The following is a 12,702-nucleotide window of genomic DNA, read 5'->3' as shown; positions in this document are numbered from 1 at the left end:
TGTGTGTGTGTGTGTGTGTGTGTGTGTGTGTGTGTGTGTGTGTGTGTGTGTGTGTGTGTGTGTTGGGGGGGTCGTACCTTCTGTGAAATTGTGTGCCCCGTCGGGAAGAGCCAGGAATGGGAGGTACTTCCACTCGTCTGGCAGCAGGTTACTGTCGTGACCCTCATCTGGCATCAGAGGAGGGTAGGAGAACTCCACCTGAAATGTGAGTCAGCACATTTACTTATTATTGGATGCTTTAAAATATGACTTCCTTCCTATGACTCTGCATTATCTCTTCTTATCATGCTTTCTCATAACACTTTAAAATGAAGACTAAGAATCCAGCAAGTGAATCTTGGTATTTAACTGCATTTGTCAAAGTGACACACATTGGAGGGAATCTTAAGGACATACATCAAATAATTGTTGAGATAATCAGATGATGTTAGAGCTGCAGTGCTGGCATGACTAAAAACACAACTGGCATCAAAGTCAATAACACATTCTATTTATTTAATCATTATATTATGACTGAGCTCAAGGAAAGAAGCAACCTGCCAGAGGTGACAGTTAACGGCCTCCTAAAATATTGGCATAAAACCGGCCGGCCCTGAATCCCTGAATCTCACACACACACACACACACACACACACACACACACACACACACACACACACACACACACACACACACACACACACACACACACACACACAGAAAATGTTGCATTGCAGCAGATTCAATTAGCCAATATATAAAATAAACCTCTACAGCTGTAAAGAAACAACACACACATTAATGTAGAAATAAAATGAACCCTTAAACATCATATATAATAGTGACAGGGAACATCTACCCTCACTATATTTCATACTTAAGCTATTTGATGCTGAGAATTACTTCATGCAATGTTTTGAATGCAGGACTTTTACTGAAGTTAATTATCTGAATCCTTCTTCTTGTCACCTTATTAAGCTTCCTGCCAGAGAAACAGATGGGAGGCAGGTGAATAAGAGAAGGTGGCGACTAACGAGAAGGAGACAGACGGATGAGAGAGCCAAACCCCAATGTGATACCCAGCAGGAGATGGCTGGCCCCTCTCAGATAACACCCAGAGGCAGCAGGCTGAAACAAAGCATGTGCACGGCCCTGTCCGCTCTCATTTTTGCATACAAAAGTGTCTGTTTTATCTTTCGCTCATACAGCAGCTGCTTCCAAGCCCAGTGAGTCGAGGTTAACCTAACCCTAACCATTGGCAGATGGAGAGCAGCAACAACAAGGAGGAAGAAGCACAGTGTTCGCTTTACTGCAGCCAGCCTAGCCTGTTAATCGAATGAATTTTGAGGAAGAGGAGGCGATAATTAGAAGATGCATTTGTGGCACTTATGCTGAAAGTCTTACATACGCGTGAGGAGTCAAAAGGCCAACCTGAAAGTGTCTGCATTTTCAGATTAAGGGCCTTGGCTTTGCAGTTAGATATTTGTATGACAGTGATGTCTCAGATGTATAGCTGTCATAACAGGCTTTGATACTTCAATTCACGGCTTCATACTTTATTTTATGAAGGCAGACTTTGGCTTATTTTCTTAAATAAAAAATACTGTATACAAAAACAATCTCCCAGCTATTACAAGCCGCGTAAAGGTTGAGTGATGCTCTGACCCCAAGAGGTCATGAGATAAGTATAAGGTGTTGAAGCATGATTGATGGGAAAGATACTTTCTCCTCATGTTTGTCTCTTTTTTGTTGTTGGAAAGTCATTTTGTAATTATATAAAAGCGCCCGAATTCTTACTTATAAGAAGCTTTAACATGCGTTGGTATCAATACAGGAAGTCAAGAAATGTTTTGGTAAGAAAATAATTACTTATTGCTTTTTCTATTTGGACATTTTCATTGAGATCAAGATCTTTTTTTAATAGTAAACTATGGAACAAGTTACACAGTCAAATATGGTGTAACACCTAATACTATTGTTAAATATTAATAACTGAGGTATTCAAATACCATGTCAATTACTATTTGTTTTGCAGTTCAGCCATTAGACAGTTCTTCTTGAGCTCTCTAGACTAAAAAACAGTGTCCACAAAACCCTAAACACACAGTACTAGCACATATTACATACTGTGTCCAAGCAAACACTCATACCATACTACTGTAGATATCCTGGTACTAAATCAGCAAGCTCTTTAAATAACAGAGAGGGAAGATAAACACTTTTAGACAAGCTTCAGCCTGCTATGCACAGTCCTCACTGTTGAATACAGTGAAGTGGAAAGATGTCTAATTTGGCAGCAGAGCACATGTTATATAACCCTGAGAGCCCAGAGCAAACAGCTGATGTTAACTCTCTCTTCAATGCATGAGGAAACGTATCATCCCCCCTGCAGGATTTATGTATGCACTGTCAGAGAAGAAAATACGCAGTCATTGAGCCAGATTACAAGTCGATCCATACAAAAATATAGTGGAAATGTGCCTTTATTATGATTTCAATGGGAAGCCCTGGTTAGCAGTTAGCAACATTAGCATGGAGAGAAGGGTCTACGTACCTGACAGCCTTTTTTGTGGTGAAAACCAACCACCACGATATGCAGCACCGGTCCCTTTGGATCGTCCCTGCCGTTAGACTCCATTCCCCCCGGATGTTATGTGTGTCCTGTGTAGTTTTTACCTCCAGTGTTGGATGTAAACACAGCCAACAACGCGTTTTCCCCCTGAATCCGCAGTAGGAAGACAGGCGTTCACAACACAAGCAGCACCGCGGAGATGATTCTCTCTTCCGCCTTGTCCCAGTGTGTCAAAGAGTAAACACAGCGGGATGGTACCAGTGCACTTCCTGATTCGTCAAGGCTTTGTTTTCATTATTTAAAACGATATTCACAATTACATGGCCTTCAATACAATAATTCCCTGTGTGTTGAAAGGTAAGGTTGGACTACATCTTTTAAAAATGGTATAAGTGTTTATTTTTTAAACACAATCTATATAAAACATATGTAAGAACCAACCTGATTAAAACTGAGATACATTCATGTACATACGTTTATAATACATGAATAAATCAAACAACGACTAACACGATACATTATGAATAAATAGCGTACTTGTATTTCAACACTACAGAGACGAGATGGGGACTTGTCTTGTCAAAGTAAAAATAATTACGTCATGAACAAGACAAGCAGAGCTAGCGCTATCGTGTGGACATTTGGAATTACATCAGTTAATTTTTAGATCGATTGCTTTTGCCTGTCCACTGACTTTCTTCTTTCCATTGGTTCTGACTGGTGCTCATTCTTGAATGAACATGGCGGCTACTCCAACAACAAATCCGTCCCAGTTGCTCCCACTTGGTTTGTACATTTTAAATATTGTCCCCTTTCTGTCTTTAGATAGTTGCCTGTCAATTTTAAAGCAGTAATAAAAGGCAGAGTGCGGTGTGTCGACTCGAAGCGAAGGTTCAGATATGAGATATGTTTGGTTAGCTAGGTAACGTTAGCATCATGCTTCCAGCTGCGTTGAAAACGCATGATAGTCGTTACTAAAACATTAGCTGTCTTTGCTAACAGTACAGATTGATGTTCTTAGATAGTTGTACGACTTTCATAACATGTCAATAACGTACTGAAAGGCTTTTGGATATAAATGTATTGTTTTAAAAACCAGACACATAGCCGTTTTAAATAGTGAAACGAAACCAAATACATTAACTCAAGTACCATAACATTTGTACTACTTTTTGTTTAATTTGTAATTACCTTGAGGTCTTTCTGTTCCTTCCTCTACTTTTCCTGCACTAAATGTATCTGTCTGCTTTATTCACTTTACACATAAAATATTTGCTACTAAACGTAAGAAAAGCGTGTAAAACATGTTTAATGATTTTTCATTAATTACATTTTTTAGTATAGGTTAAATTATGAATCAATTAATAATTAACCAGTGGGTCAATTAATAGAAAATACATTGGGAACTATCTTTTGAGATTTAAATATGATTAATGCATTTAAAAAGGTAATCTAATAATTGTCTGTTAATTAACCTAACATTTCTGCCTAATACAAATAGATTTTGTTTTTTATTCTTTCAGAGCTTGTGGACAAATGTATTGGCTCCCGAATTCACATCGTCATGAAAACCGACAAAGAAATCGTCGGCACCCTGCTTGGTTTTGATGACTTTGTCAGTATCCTTTTCCAGATTTCAATCTAACTCTGAAATAAAACATATCTTGTGTAAAATTGTCTTCACTATGTTGCCGTTTGCTCTGAATCATGTCCCAGTTTTGCCCTTAACTCAGTGTGTTAGACATGGTCCTGGAAGACGTGACAGAATTGTACGTATACTTTGTTCTTTGCATGACAGCACATTTTAAGGGACCTATTCGTTGAATTAATCCATAAATATATATCCATGTTTTAGTGAAATCACACCGGAGGGAAGAAGGATAACCAAACTGGACCAGATCCTCCTCAATGGCAACAACATCACAATGGTGATTACCTTGCAGCGTTGACTATTTATTCCACTTAATACTCAAACCGGTGTATCGTACACACTCCACCTTCCTTTTAGACCTTTAATATTCTTGTATTTTCTTTGATTCGCAGCTCATACCTGGAGGAGAAGGTCCTGAAGTATGAGAGGAGAGTCATCACCAATGAAGGAGGAGTTATGAGTTATGCCTTTACCTTGTTGTGTTCCTTAGTTTATTGTTATTTGTCGATCATTCCCTCTTGATCTTAAGTAAGGTAAATATTTTTCTAAGATTTCAGTTGAGTATTTGTTATAAAAAAAAAAAAGAGGTTGAATTCAGAAGTGCATCATGAATCACTTAAAACTGTTTTTCTTTTTACAAATAAATGCAAATCACACAGTTTGAAAAAAAAAACAAGACTTCTTTATTACGTTTTTTTTAAATTTGTAGTTTAGTGCAAGTTACGGTACAAAAACCAAAGTGTCATCACAGATCAGAGATAAAACTTTTATTGTTACCTTTTTGAAGAATAAGCAACATTTAGTAATGAACGTGCAGCATTACTGAACAGACAGATGATTATTTGTGAATGCAACACATGAATTGTAGTATCTGCCCCGCCCCCCCCCACCATGCGTCAGTACATGGAAGGTTTCTCCTCTCCCTTTGGATTGGTCACCTTCTCCAGATTCTTGTTGATGATGTCGTAAAGCTCGGCCTACAGTGAACAGAGACATAGTTATAGCTTCTTCTATGACGTTATGGTGATAAATAACTGATTGTTTTAACTTACGTAGAAGCCGCGAATGTCGAGAACAATCACTTTGATCTCAGAGTACATGTCCTCGTCCTTCTCGCTGACCAGCCTGCGGTAGTCCATCTAGAGGCAGAGAAGGTTATGTTAAAGATATTTCCAGTAATATTATCAAAGCTTTAAAGAATTTTCATTAAACGATCAGGAGGACTTTGTAGGGACTATTTTCAGCGTAATGTGGGTTTTTTGATTGTGTTTTTTATGTCTACAGGACAGTTTATGTGGGATTGAGTCAAAAAACCTACAGTGGTAATGAAAGGAAATGTCCCACAATGCAACAGTGTGTTTTTAATAGTTTACGGATAATAATGGATATCACATAGAAAGATGATGTCAGTATTTGATACACACACACAATACTTGTGGCTGTTTGTTTTATTATCTTTTCAAAGGAATTAGTTGACAGTAAGTTAAAGGCAGATATTCACCAGACGTATCCTTTAAGATAAGTTTATACTCACCACATGAGTGTCCTTGGAAGCCTTTCCTACAGCATCTCCTCTCTCGGAAAAGTACCTAAATAATTCAAGAAGAAAGGGGGTTTGTAAGTGACAGGAATGTGCCCATGAATATCTGCTGTTAATCTAAGAAATACTAAAATAATTATATATTTATTTTGTAGCGAAGAGAACGTCACACTACTTGTTGATGTTGGTCTGAAAACCGTCGACTTTGGTCTTCACTACAGCGATTCTCTCCAAGATTTTCTCCTGTGGTGGGAAACACATAATAATTAATCAAAACCTGACCAAACGTTGCAGCTACACACAGCCAGGATGCACATGCATAATGTACCTGCACTGCAACCCCAAAGTCATTTCCATCCTCGATTTGTGGGATGAGGTGCTGAATCCAGCAGGTGACCTGTAACACAGAAGAAGAGTGTTACATAAACACCATCACAACTAACACTTCTGCCATTTCTAATGACTCTGTTTTACACAACACACTTCATAGTGAGAGTGCTTCACTTACAGTTAGGATGGTCTCTCTAAGAGCAAAGATCTCTGGTTTCACCCTCTCCAGAAGCATAATGATCTTCTCATTCCCCTTGATCAAGCCACATTTTGGAGCTGGTGGAAAGGGAGGGGGAATTAGACTTGATATCATGTCATGTATATTCTGGGCAAACACAAAACAAAGATATCACTTTACCTTTCTTTTTCTTCTTCTCATCCTCTTCATTCTTATCAGTCTCCATTTCCTGTGGAGTCACATTTTAATGGTCAAAAATGTGTCACAAGATCTTATGTGTTGTGTATGTGAGAAAAAGTGTATCTTTATACAGAGAGGGAGATGAATACAGTTGATTTAAATGCAGAGTAAACACAATTAAATCAGTTTAATTAATCCTACCAAGTGGGAATTAGTTACAGGTAGCGTGTACACACTAGTAACGTACAACTAGCTAATGTGGAATACAATATGTCAATGATGATAGACAAATAAAAAACAATGGGGCGTTTAAAAGTGTGACTTGTAAACCAGTTGTAGTATTTAAATGTTTCAAAATTGATTAACTGGACAGGTTTTGCTAATTTGAATTAACTCACTAAACATTATTAGCTAAGTTCTACAGGTTGGTTCATGCCCTATACAGTCAGCACATAACTAGTAGTGGCTGAAGTGAGGATATCAACAAGTTAACTGCAGCTAAGTTATCTCAGGGAAAGTAATGAACCCCTGTTTGTGTATTTTTTTTAATATGTTGGTTATGATGTTAGAAGCTGTGTGAGACCTCACCTCCTCCTCTGGGGAAGGGGGGTCTGGGATGGGGATGTCCAGGGGTGCCTTCAGAGAGGACATGTCTGTGATACTGAGGGCGTCATCCTGAAAACACACCGAGGATGAATTAAGACCTGAAATAACAGGTGAAGGGTCCTTGATTTGTGTGTTGAAAATCTGAAGTTACTGACCCTCTGCAAGGCATCCAGCTGTGCAATCTTCATGGGGATGAAGTTGGAGAACAAAAGCTCTGCCTGCAAAACAACAAGAGAAAAACACTTTAAAAATATGCAACATAATACAAAAACACAAGAATAAAGTGGCACTGAACAAACCTCCTGATACAGGGACTGGCGGAAGTTCTCCACCTATGGAAAAGGAAATACATTTCTGTCAATAACATAATTTTAGCTGCTGACTCATGTTGCACAAGACGGTTGGATTTACTTTCGTTTTTCTTTCACTCGGGGACTTTCCCCTGCTTCCCCGAGTGGACTACAACTGACTTTGTTCTTTAACATGTTTGAAACAATCTGCTTACAGTTATCAGTATTTTAAAGAGTATTTTAGCAAGTAGCTGCTATCGCATGTAGCCTACTGTACCTGCGCATTAACACGAGATCAACTCACCTTCTCTGCATTCGCTCTGCTGATTTTCAAACATGCTTTCGGCATGACTGAGCAGACGTTTTACCGTAAGGACAAATAAATACTGTCCGTTAAAGTGTTTTAAATTAACTCAAAGAGAACAGGTGCACGGCAGGACAATATGGCTTCAAGTGAGACTTTTTACTATTTCCTCTTCAAGTTTGCTTTCGATTTAACGTCGGTTGATGAAATTTGCGCCTCCCACTGTATCCCTCCTCCGCGGAAAGTAGGACGTTACCTAAATGTACAGCCTTTAAGTTCAGTTTGCGTGATTAAAATACAGAAAAATAGATTCTAGAGACACAATAACATATCAAGAAATACCATCAATTTGTTGGTGAATCACGAGATGATAGGATTTAAATATTGATTTGTAACACATGTACAAATGGCTTAGATAGAATGTTATAGGCTATTTTATGAATGTGCACATCTTGGGTTGTAGGTAGGTGCAATGTAAATTAGAACAATTGTGCAAAATAGTTGTGCTTTAAGGAGACTTTACTACATCTCAGAGACATATTGTACTTTGCTGCACTACCTTTCTCTCCTTTACCTAAGTACGTTCTGAAAAGCACTTATAATCTAATTGTACCATAACTGGTTAATTCAAGTGTTCAGAAACAAATAAAAAATGTTAAAGACCACTTTTAAATTCATGTTACATTGTGGGAATTATGCTTTTATATTGAAAAAATAAAATCGGGACAGGAAGTGGAGCCGGAACACAAGACGTCCAACTGTAGTTTCCGCATTAGCTCCAGAGGCAACAAACCCAGTGTAGGTGAAATATGAACCACTGACATGGGTTTTTAAAGAGCTTATTTGTATTAATGGAAACTTAAATACTTTCGACGTTCACTCCGAAGCAGGGAATAACCGTCTAAAGTCGTGACGGAGGTTTCTACATTGAGCAGGTTTGTGAGTTACAAAAACTTTCGGTTTCAACTTACGTGAATTGTTGTTATCTTGTTTTTCTTGCTAGCTTCAAAGCACCTGACTGACACCGCCAAACCGTGTTGAATATGATTATACCCTGGAGAAACATTAGTAACTGTGTTGTCAGCTAATGGTTTTAAATGTGGTTAACGTCCATTGGAGTGACAGTAAGATGAGCCTGGGCTTTCCAACAGTTGTCATATGATTTAAAGGTGCATTTTTAAAAGTCACTTTATGACATATTAACATTTGTCTTGCTGTGAAAATGTATTCATAAAAGAAATGGTGGACTTCTACCTACCCTGTACTTATTTAACATTTCACACCTGCCAAAATATCCAATCTCAGTCAGTTTCCTTATTTAAGGCAAGGCAAGTTTATTTTGAAAAACAAATCAGCCATATAGGTAATTACTAGTGCTTTATATAAAGTATAAGAATAACAATTAATTACCATTAAAACAATAACAAGAAACAAAAGGTTAATAAGCAGCTACATCCTCAATAAAACCGATATCACCACCTTCAAAACACTTACAAAAACTCACTTCTTCAAACTGGCTTTTAATGTGTGTTGTTTTATTGCTCGATTTTAATGTGACTTTTACTATATGTATTTGTTGTCCTCTTTTACAACCTCTGTAAAGCGACTTTGAGCACCTGAATAAATGTGTTATTATTTATTATTAATATTATAAAAATGCAGTATAGTTAAAGGATTTAATATATTTATTTTTAAATATAAACTGTTTTTTTTTTTGCAAGATGCAATTCCTGCAATTTGTCTTCATGCATTACAGTTAAAATAGTAGAACATCATCACATAATGTACAACAGAGAACACAGCACGTTCTCCCATAGGAGTAACAATCATGCTTTGATTTAAACACTAAATATATCCACTTCCCTCTCTAACAGCGATGAGCGGTGGTCCTGCATCGGTCCAGATGGACGAGGTCAGGATCAGATCCCAGTCCCTCCTCTCCGCCTCAGGTGTGGCCCAGGATGTGAAGGCGGAGGTCCAAACCATGGCCACCATCGCCCTGCCTCTGTCAGAGAAGTACCGTCACATCGGAGTGGAGGCCATCTTGAAGGAGAACACAGCCTGCCGCAACAAACAGGAGGTAAACATTTCTCCATCTGGTTGTGCTGCTTGGATAGACATTTCCTGACAAACCGTAAATATACAAAAGCTGATATCATACAAGTATTTAGCTGTGACTATCCACAATACGTTTAATCAAACTCTAGACTGCTCCTTTGTTTTTATGAACTGAAATAAACTCAACTGCATCACCTCATAGTAAAAAGAGAATCACTCAACTTGACTGTTTTGTAGGTATAGTCACCCATATGACTAATTACTCTCATCAATTGTGTCTCTTTTTCAGGTTCTGGAGTCCTTGAGTAGACTGATCAAGGCCTTCAGTATCCTGGAGAAGTACGGCTGTAATCTGACCAGTCCTGCTAGGCCCAAATACTGGAGGAGCGTCAAGCACAACAACCCTGTCTTCAGAACCACTGTGGATGCCGTTAAAGTGAGCAACAAATACATTGATCAAATCTAAAGAAATTCTTGTGAAGTGCAAATATTTCAATCCTCATTTTTCTTCCACAGGGAGGCCGGAGAATCTTGTTTCTCTACGGTTACACCAACCAGCAGATCGACGGCCTCAGTTTCCCAGATGAAGTCGATGGACCAGACAGGGCTAAAGTTGCTTCGGTGACGCTGGAGGTCATGACCTTACGCACAGAGGTGGACATGGTCATAAAGGTTGGCACTTGTTTGAAAGCAGTCATTTGAATATCTTGAACATCGTGTGTGTGTCTGTGTGTGTAAGGATTTCATTGTTTTCCATGTCTTTTATTTATGTTTGTTTAGGGCACACATCCTCACATAGAACACTTCAAAGATATCATCCCATTCATCATCCAGCAGGTCTGTACAAACGTTTCCTGTAGCTTTACATTTTAATCTGTTTAATCTATTAGCATTTTGACTCGGCTTGATTTTTACTCTTGAATTTTATAGCAGCTTTGGAAAAAAAAATTCTATAACTTTTGGATTGACACATTTTTGTGTACTTAAGTATTTATGAGTTACAGAAACTAAATAAACAGATACCTTGTTTCTAGAAATGAGCTGTGTATTATTTTGTCCACATGTATGCACAATCATGAAGAATATAAATATTAAAAAAGTAACACTTAACAATGTTTTAGTATAAAATGTATATTTAATTATACAAAAATGCATGTAATTTGACATATTTAGCTCCAATCTTTATTCACTTTATTTGTCTGTTGCATGGTAAAGGTTTGAAAGTGTTGAATGTGATGCTTTCTTCAGGATCATCTGGTGAATGATGCTGTGGTGATCCCGCCTGCAGAGGATCAGCAGGTTCTGGGTCTTCCTCTCAAACCCACTCAAGTCCTCGTAGCACAACCTCCGACACCATCAACAGGTGAGCAGCCACCACCACATATCCTACAAGTCTAACTTTTTTCATTTTTCAGAACGACAAAAACATACGATCTCTTTTACAAGGGAGACCTGCCGCACATTGGTTACACACGTAACAGAAAACAAAAAGGACACATACGACATAATGACAGGGGTACAATTTACAAACGTATTCACAAAGACAGGTACCAGGAGTATCAAATATCAATTCATCAATCTGTGCTTTAAAATGATGCAGGGGAACCAAAATGCTAATTTTCAATATGTATTGCAGAATGTTCCATGCTAGAGGAGTTGCGCACATAAAAGCTGTTGTGCCTAAAACAGTCCTAGCAATTGGTACTAAAAACACATCCTGGGATCTGAGGCAATAGCTACTTGCGACTCTGTGATATCAGTGAGCAGATGTAAGGTGTTAGTTTACCCAGCATGGCTTTATAAATGACTGAGTCTCCAAATAGTACTGTAAGTGATGGCAGACTTGCCCTGGCATACAGGGTACAGTGATGAGTAAGTGCTTTACAGTTTGTAACAAATCTCAGCGCACTGTTATAGGCGGCATTTAACTTGATCAGGTAATGGTGCATTCACATATATCAAATCACCATAGTCCAGCACAGGTAAAAAGGTCACAGAGACTAGCCTTTTCCTGGCCTCAAGCGAGAAACAGGACTTGCTTCTGAAAAAGAAACCTAGCTTCACCCTATAGCTTTCTAAGCAGATTATTGACCTGAGGTTTAAAAGAGAGACAATCATCAAGCCAGATACCAAGGCATTACAGGTACAGGTAACCACTTCAAGTACTTTTCCTTGCGTAGTAACAATATCCAAAGTTATCTCCGGTGTCTTTTTGGCTTTTGAAAATAGCGTTACCTTAGTTTTATCCACATTTAAAAGAAGCTTAAGCTCAGAGAGCTGCGTCTGAATAATATTAAAAACAGCATGTAATTTAACAACAGCCTCCTTAATGGAGGGACCTGCACGGTATCATCAGCATAAAAATGTAAAGTCTCTTCATCCACATTTTGACTAAAGCTGTTGATATAGATGGAGAATAAAAGTGGACCTAAAACAGACACCATTTGTAATGTTTAACCACTCAGAAGTGAGCCCATCAAAATTAACACATTGGGACCTTTCAGATAGCTCACAAACCTCCCCACTGCATGTCTGGATATGCCAATGCTGGCCAGCCTCTGCTTCAAGATATGATGATCGACGGTATTGAAAGCTTTGGAAAGATCAATAAACAGAGCTGCACAACTCTGCTTTTTGTCTAAGATAAGCAATATCATTAACCACTTTCATTGTCGCAGTGATTGTACTATGTTGCTTTCTGAAACCTGACTGATGTTTACATAGGATGTCATTTTTACATAAAAACTCCTTTACCTGTTCACTCACTAGGCTTTCAAGAACCTTGGCCAGAACTGATCATTTAGAGATGAGCCTATAATTATTTAATAAAGTAGCCTCCCCACTTTTTACTAGAGGAAGGACATAAGCTGACTTCCATATTTGGAATTGTGTTCATGCTGAGGGAGAGGTTAAAAAGAGAAGTAAGAGGTGCATGGTGCAATAAAATCTGCAGCTATCTATAAGAAGAAAGGTTCTACGTTGTCTGGACCAGCCGTTTTTTTAGGATCTAACTT

At 38.3% G+C, this 12,702-nt stretch overlaps 3 protein-coding genes across 3 annotated transcripts; 2 read left to right on the top strand and 1 right to left on the bottom strand.

Moving 5' to 3' along the window:
• The first annotated feature begins 3,198 nt into the window (after window positions 1–3,198).
• Window positions 3,199–4,876, top strand: lsm5 (LSM5 homolog, U6 small nuclear RNA and mRNA degradation associated). Its single transcript, XM_010776407.1, has 5 exons — window positions 3,199–3,337; window positions 4,075–4,170; window positions 4,293–4,320; window positions 4,407–4,479; window positions 4,595–4,876. Exons 1-5 carry the CDS (start codon window positions 3,286–3,288, stop codon window positions 4,625–4,627), a joined length of 282 nt encoding a protein of 93 aa, XP_010774709.1. The 5' UTR covers window positions 3,199–3,285; the 3' UTR covers window positions 4,628–4,876.
• Window positions 4,862–7,826, bottom strand: psme2 (proteasome activator subunit 2). Its single transcript, XM_010776408.1, has 11 exons — window positions 7,631–7,826; window positions 7,336–7,368; window positions 7,192–7,254; window positions 7,019–7,105; window positions 6,431–6,479; window positions 6,251–6,348; window positions 6,071–6,139; window positions 5,918–5,985; window positions 5,737–5,791; window positions 5,255–5,341; window positions 4,862–5,179 (listed from the first exon to the last, which is right to left on the bottom strand). Exons 1-11 carry the CDS (start codon window positions 7,673–7,675, stop codon window positions 5,099–5,101), a joined length of 735 nt encoding a protein of 244 aa, XP_010774710.1. The 5' UTR covers window positions 7,676–7,826; the 3' UTR covers window positions 4,862–5,098.
• A 557-nt stretch (window positions 7,827–8,383) lies between these two features.
• On the top strand, window positions 8,384–11,210 carry LOC104949962 (E3 ubiquitin-protein ligase RNF31-like). The gene is made up of 6 exons (XM_010776406.1): window positions 8,384–8,565; window positions 9,505–9,710; window positions 9,978–10,124; window positions 10,205–10,360; window positions 10,469–10,525; window positions 10,937–11,210. Exons 2-6 carry the CDS (start codon window positions 9,507–9,509, stop codon window positions 11,084–11,086), a joined length of 714 nt encoding a protein of 237 aa, XP_010774708.1. The 5' UTR covers window positions 8,384–8,565; window positions 9,505–9,506; the 3' UTR covers window positions 11,087–11,210.
• Window positions 11,211–12,702: the final 1,492 nt, after the last annotated feature.

This window comes from Notothenia coriiceps, unplaced genomic scaffold, assembly GCF_000735185.1.
Source record: "Notothenia coriiceps isolate Sejong01 unplaced genomic scaffold, NC01 NC01_scaffold00016958, whole genome shotgun sequence".
Classification (NCBI taxonomy): domain Eukaryota; kingdom Metazoa; phylum Chordata; class Actinopteri; order Perciformes; family Nototheniidae; genus Notothenia; species Notothenia coriiceps.
The sequence above is the reverse complement of the archived record's forward strand: the minus strand, read 5'-3'. Positions and strand labels throughout refer to the sequence as shown.

What these genes read in the sequence shown, in the direction of transcription:
- psme2 (XM_010776408.1), bottom strand. Translation starts at nt 7,675, where the DNA reads ATGCCGAAAGCATGTTTGAAAATCAGCAGAGCGAATGCAGAGAAG. An exon ending in ACTTTGGGGTTGCAGTGCAG is followed by an intron (nt 5,986 to 6,070) that starts GTACATTATGCA and finishes TTCCCACCACAG; the next exon opens with GAGAAAATCTTGGAGAGAAT. An exon ending in CTTCCAAGGACACTCATGTG is followed by an intron (nt 5,342 to 5,736) that starts GTGAGTATAAAC and finishes CTCTGCCTCTAG; the next exon opens with ATGGACTACCGCAGGCTGGT.
- LOC104949962 (XM_010776406.1), top strand. Translation starts at nt 9,507, where the DNA reads ATGAGCGGTGGTCCTGCATCGGTCCAGATGGACGAGGTCAGGATCAGA. An exon ending in CCTGCCGCAACAAACAGGAG is followed by an intron (nt 9,711 to 9,977) that starts GTAAACATTTCT and finishes TCTCTTTTTCAG; the next exon opens with GTTCTGGAGTCCTTGAGTAG. An exon ending in TCCCATTCATCATCCAGCAG is followed by an intron (nt 10,526 to 10,936) that starts GTCTGTACAAAC and finishes TGCTTTCTTCAG; the next exon opens with GATCATCTGGTGAATGATGC.
- lsm5 (XM_010776407.1), top strand. Translation starts at nt 3,286, where the DNA reads ATGAACATGGCGGCTACTCCAACAACAAATCCGTCCCAGTTGCTCCCA. An exon ending in GTCCCAGTTGCTCCCACTTG is followed by an intron (nt 3,338 to 4,074) that starts GTTTGTACATTT and finishes TTATTCTTTCAG; the next exon opens with AGCTTGTGGACAAATGTATT. An exon ending in CTGGAAGACGTGACAGAATT is followed by an intron (nt 4,321 to 4,406) that starts GTACGTATACTT and finishes TCCATGTTTTAG; the next exon opens with TGAAATCACACCGGAGGGAA.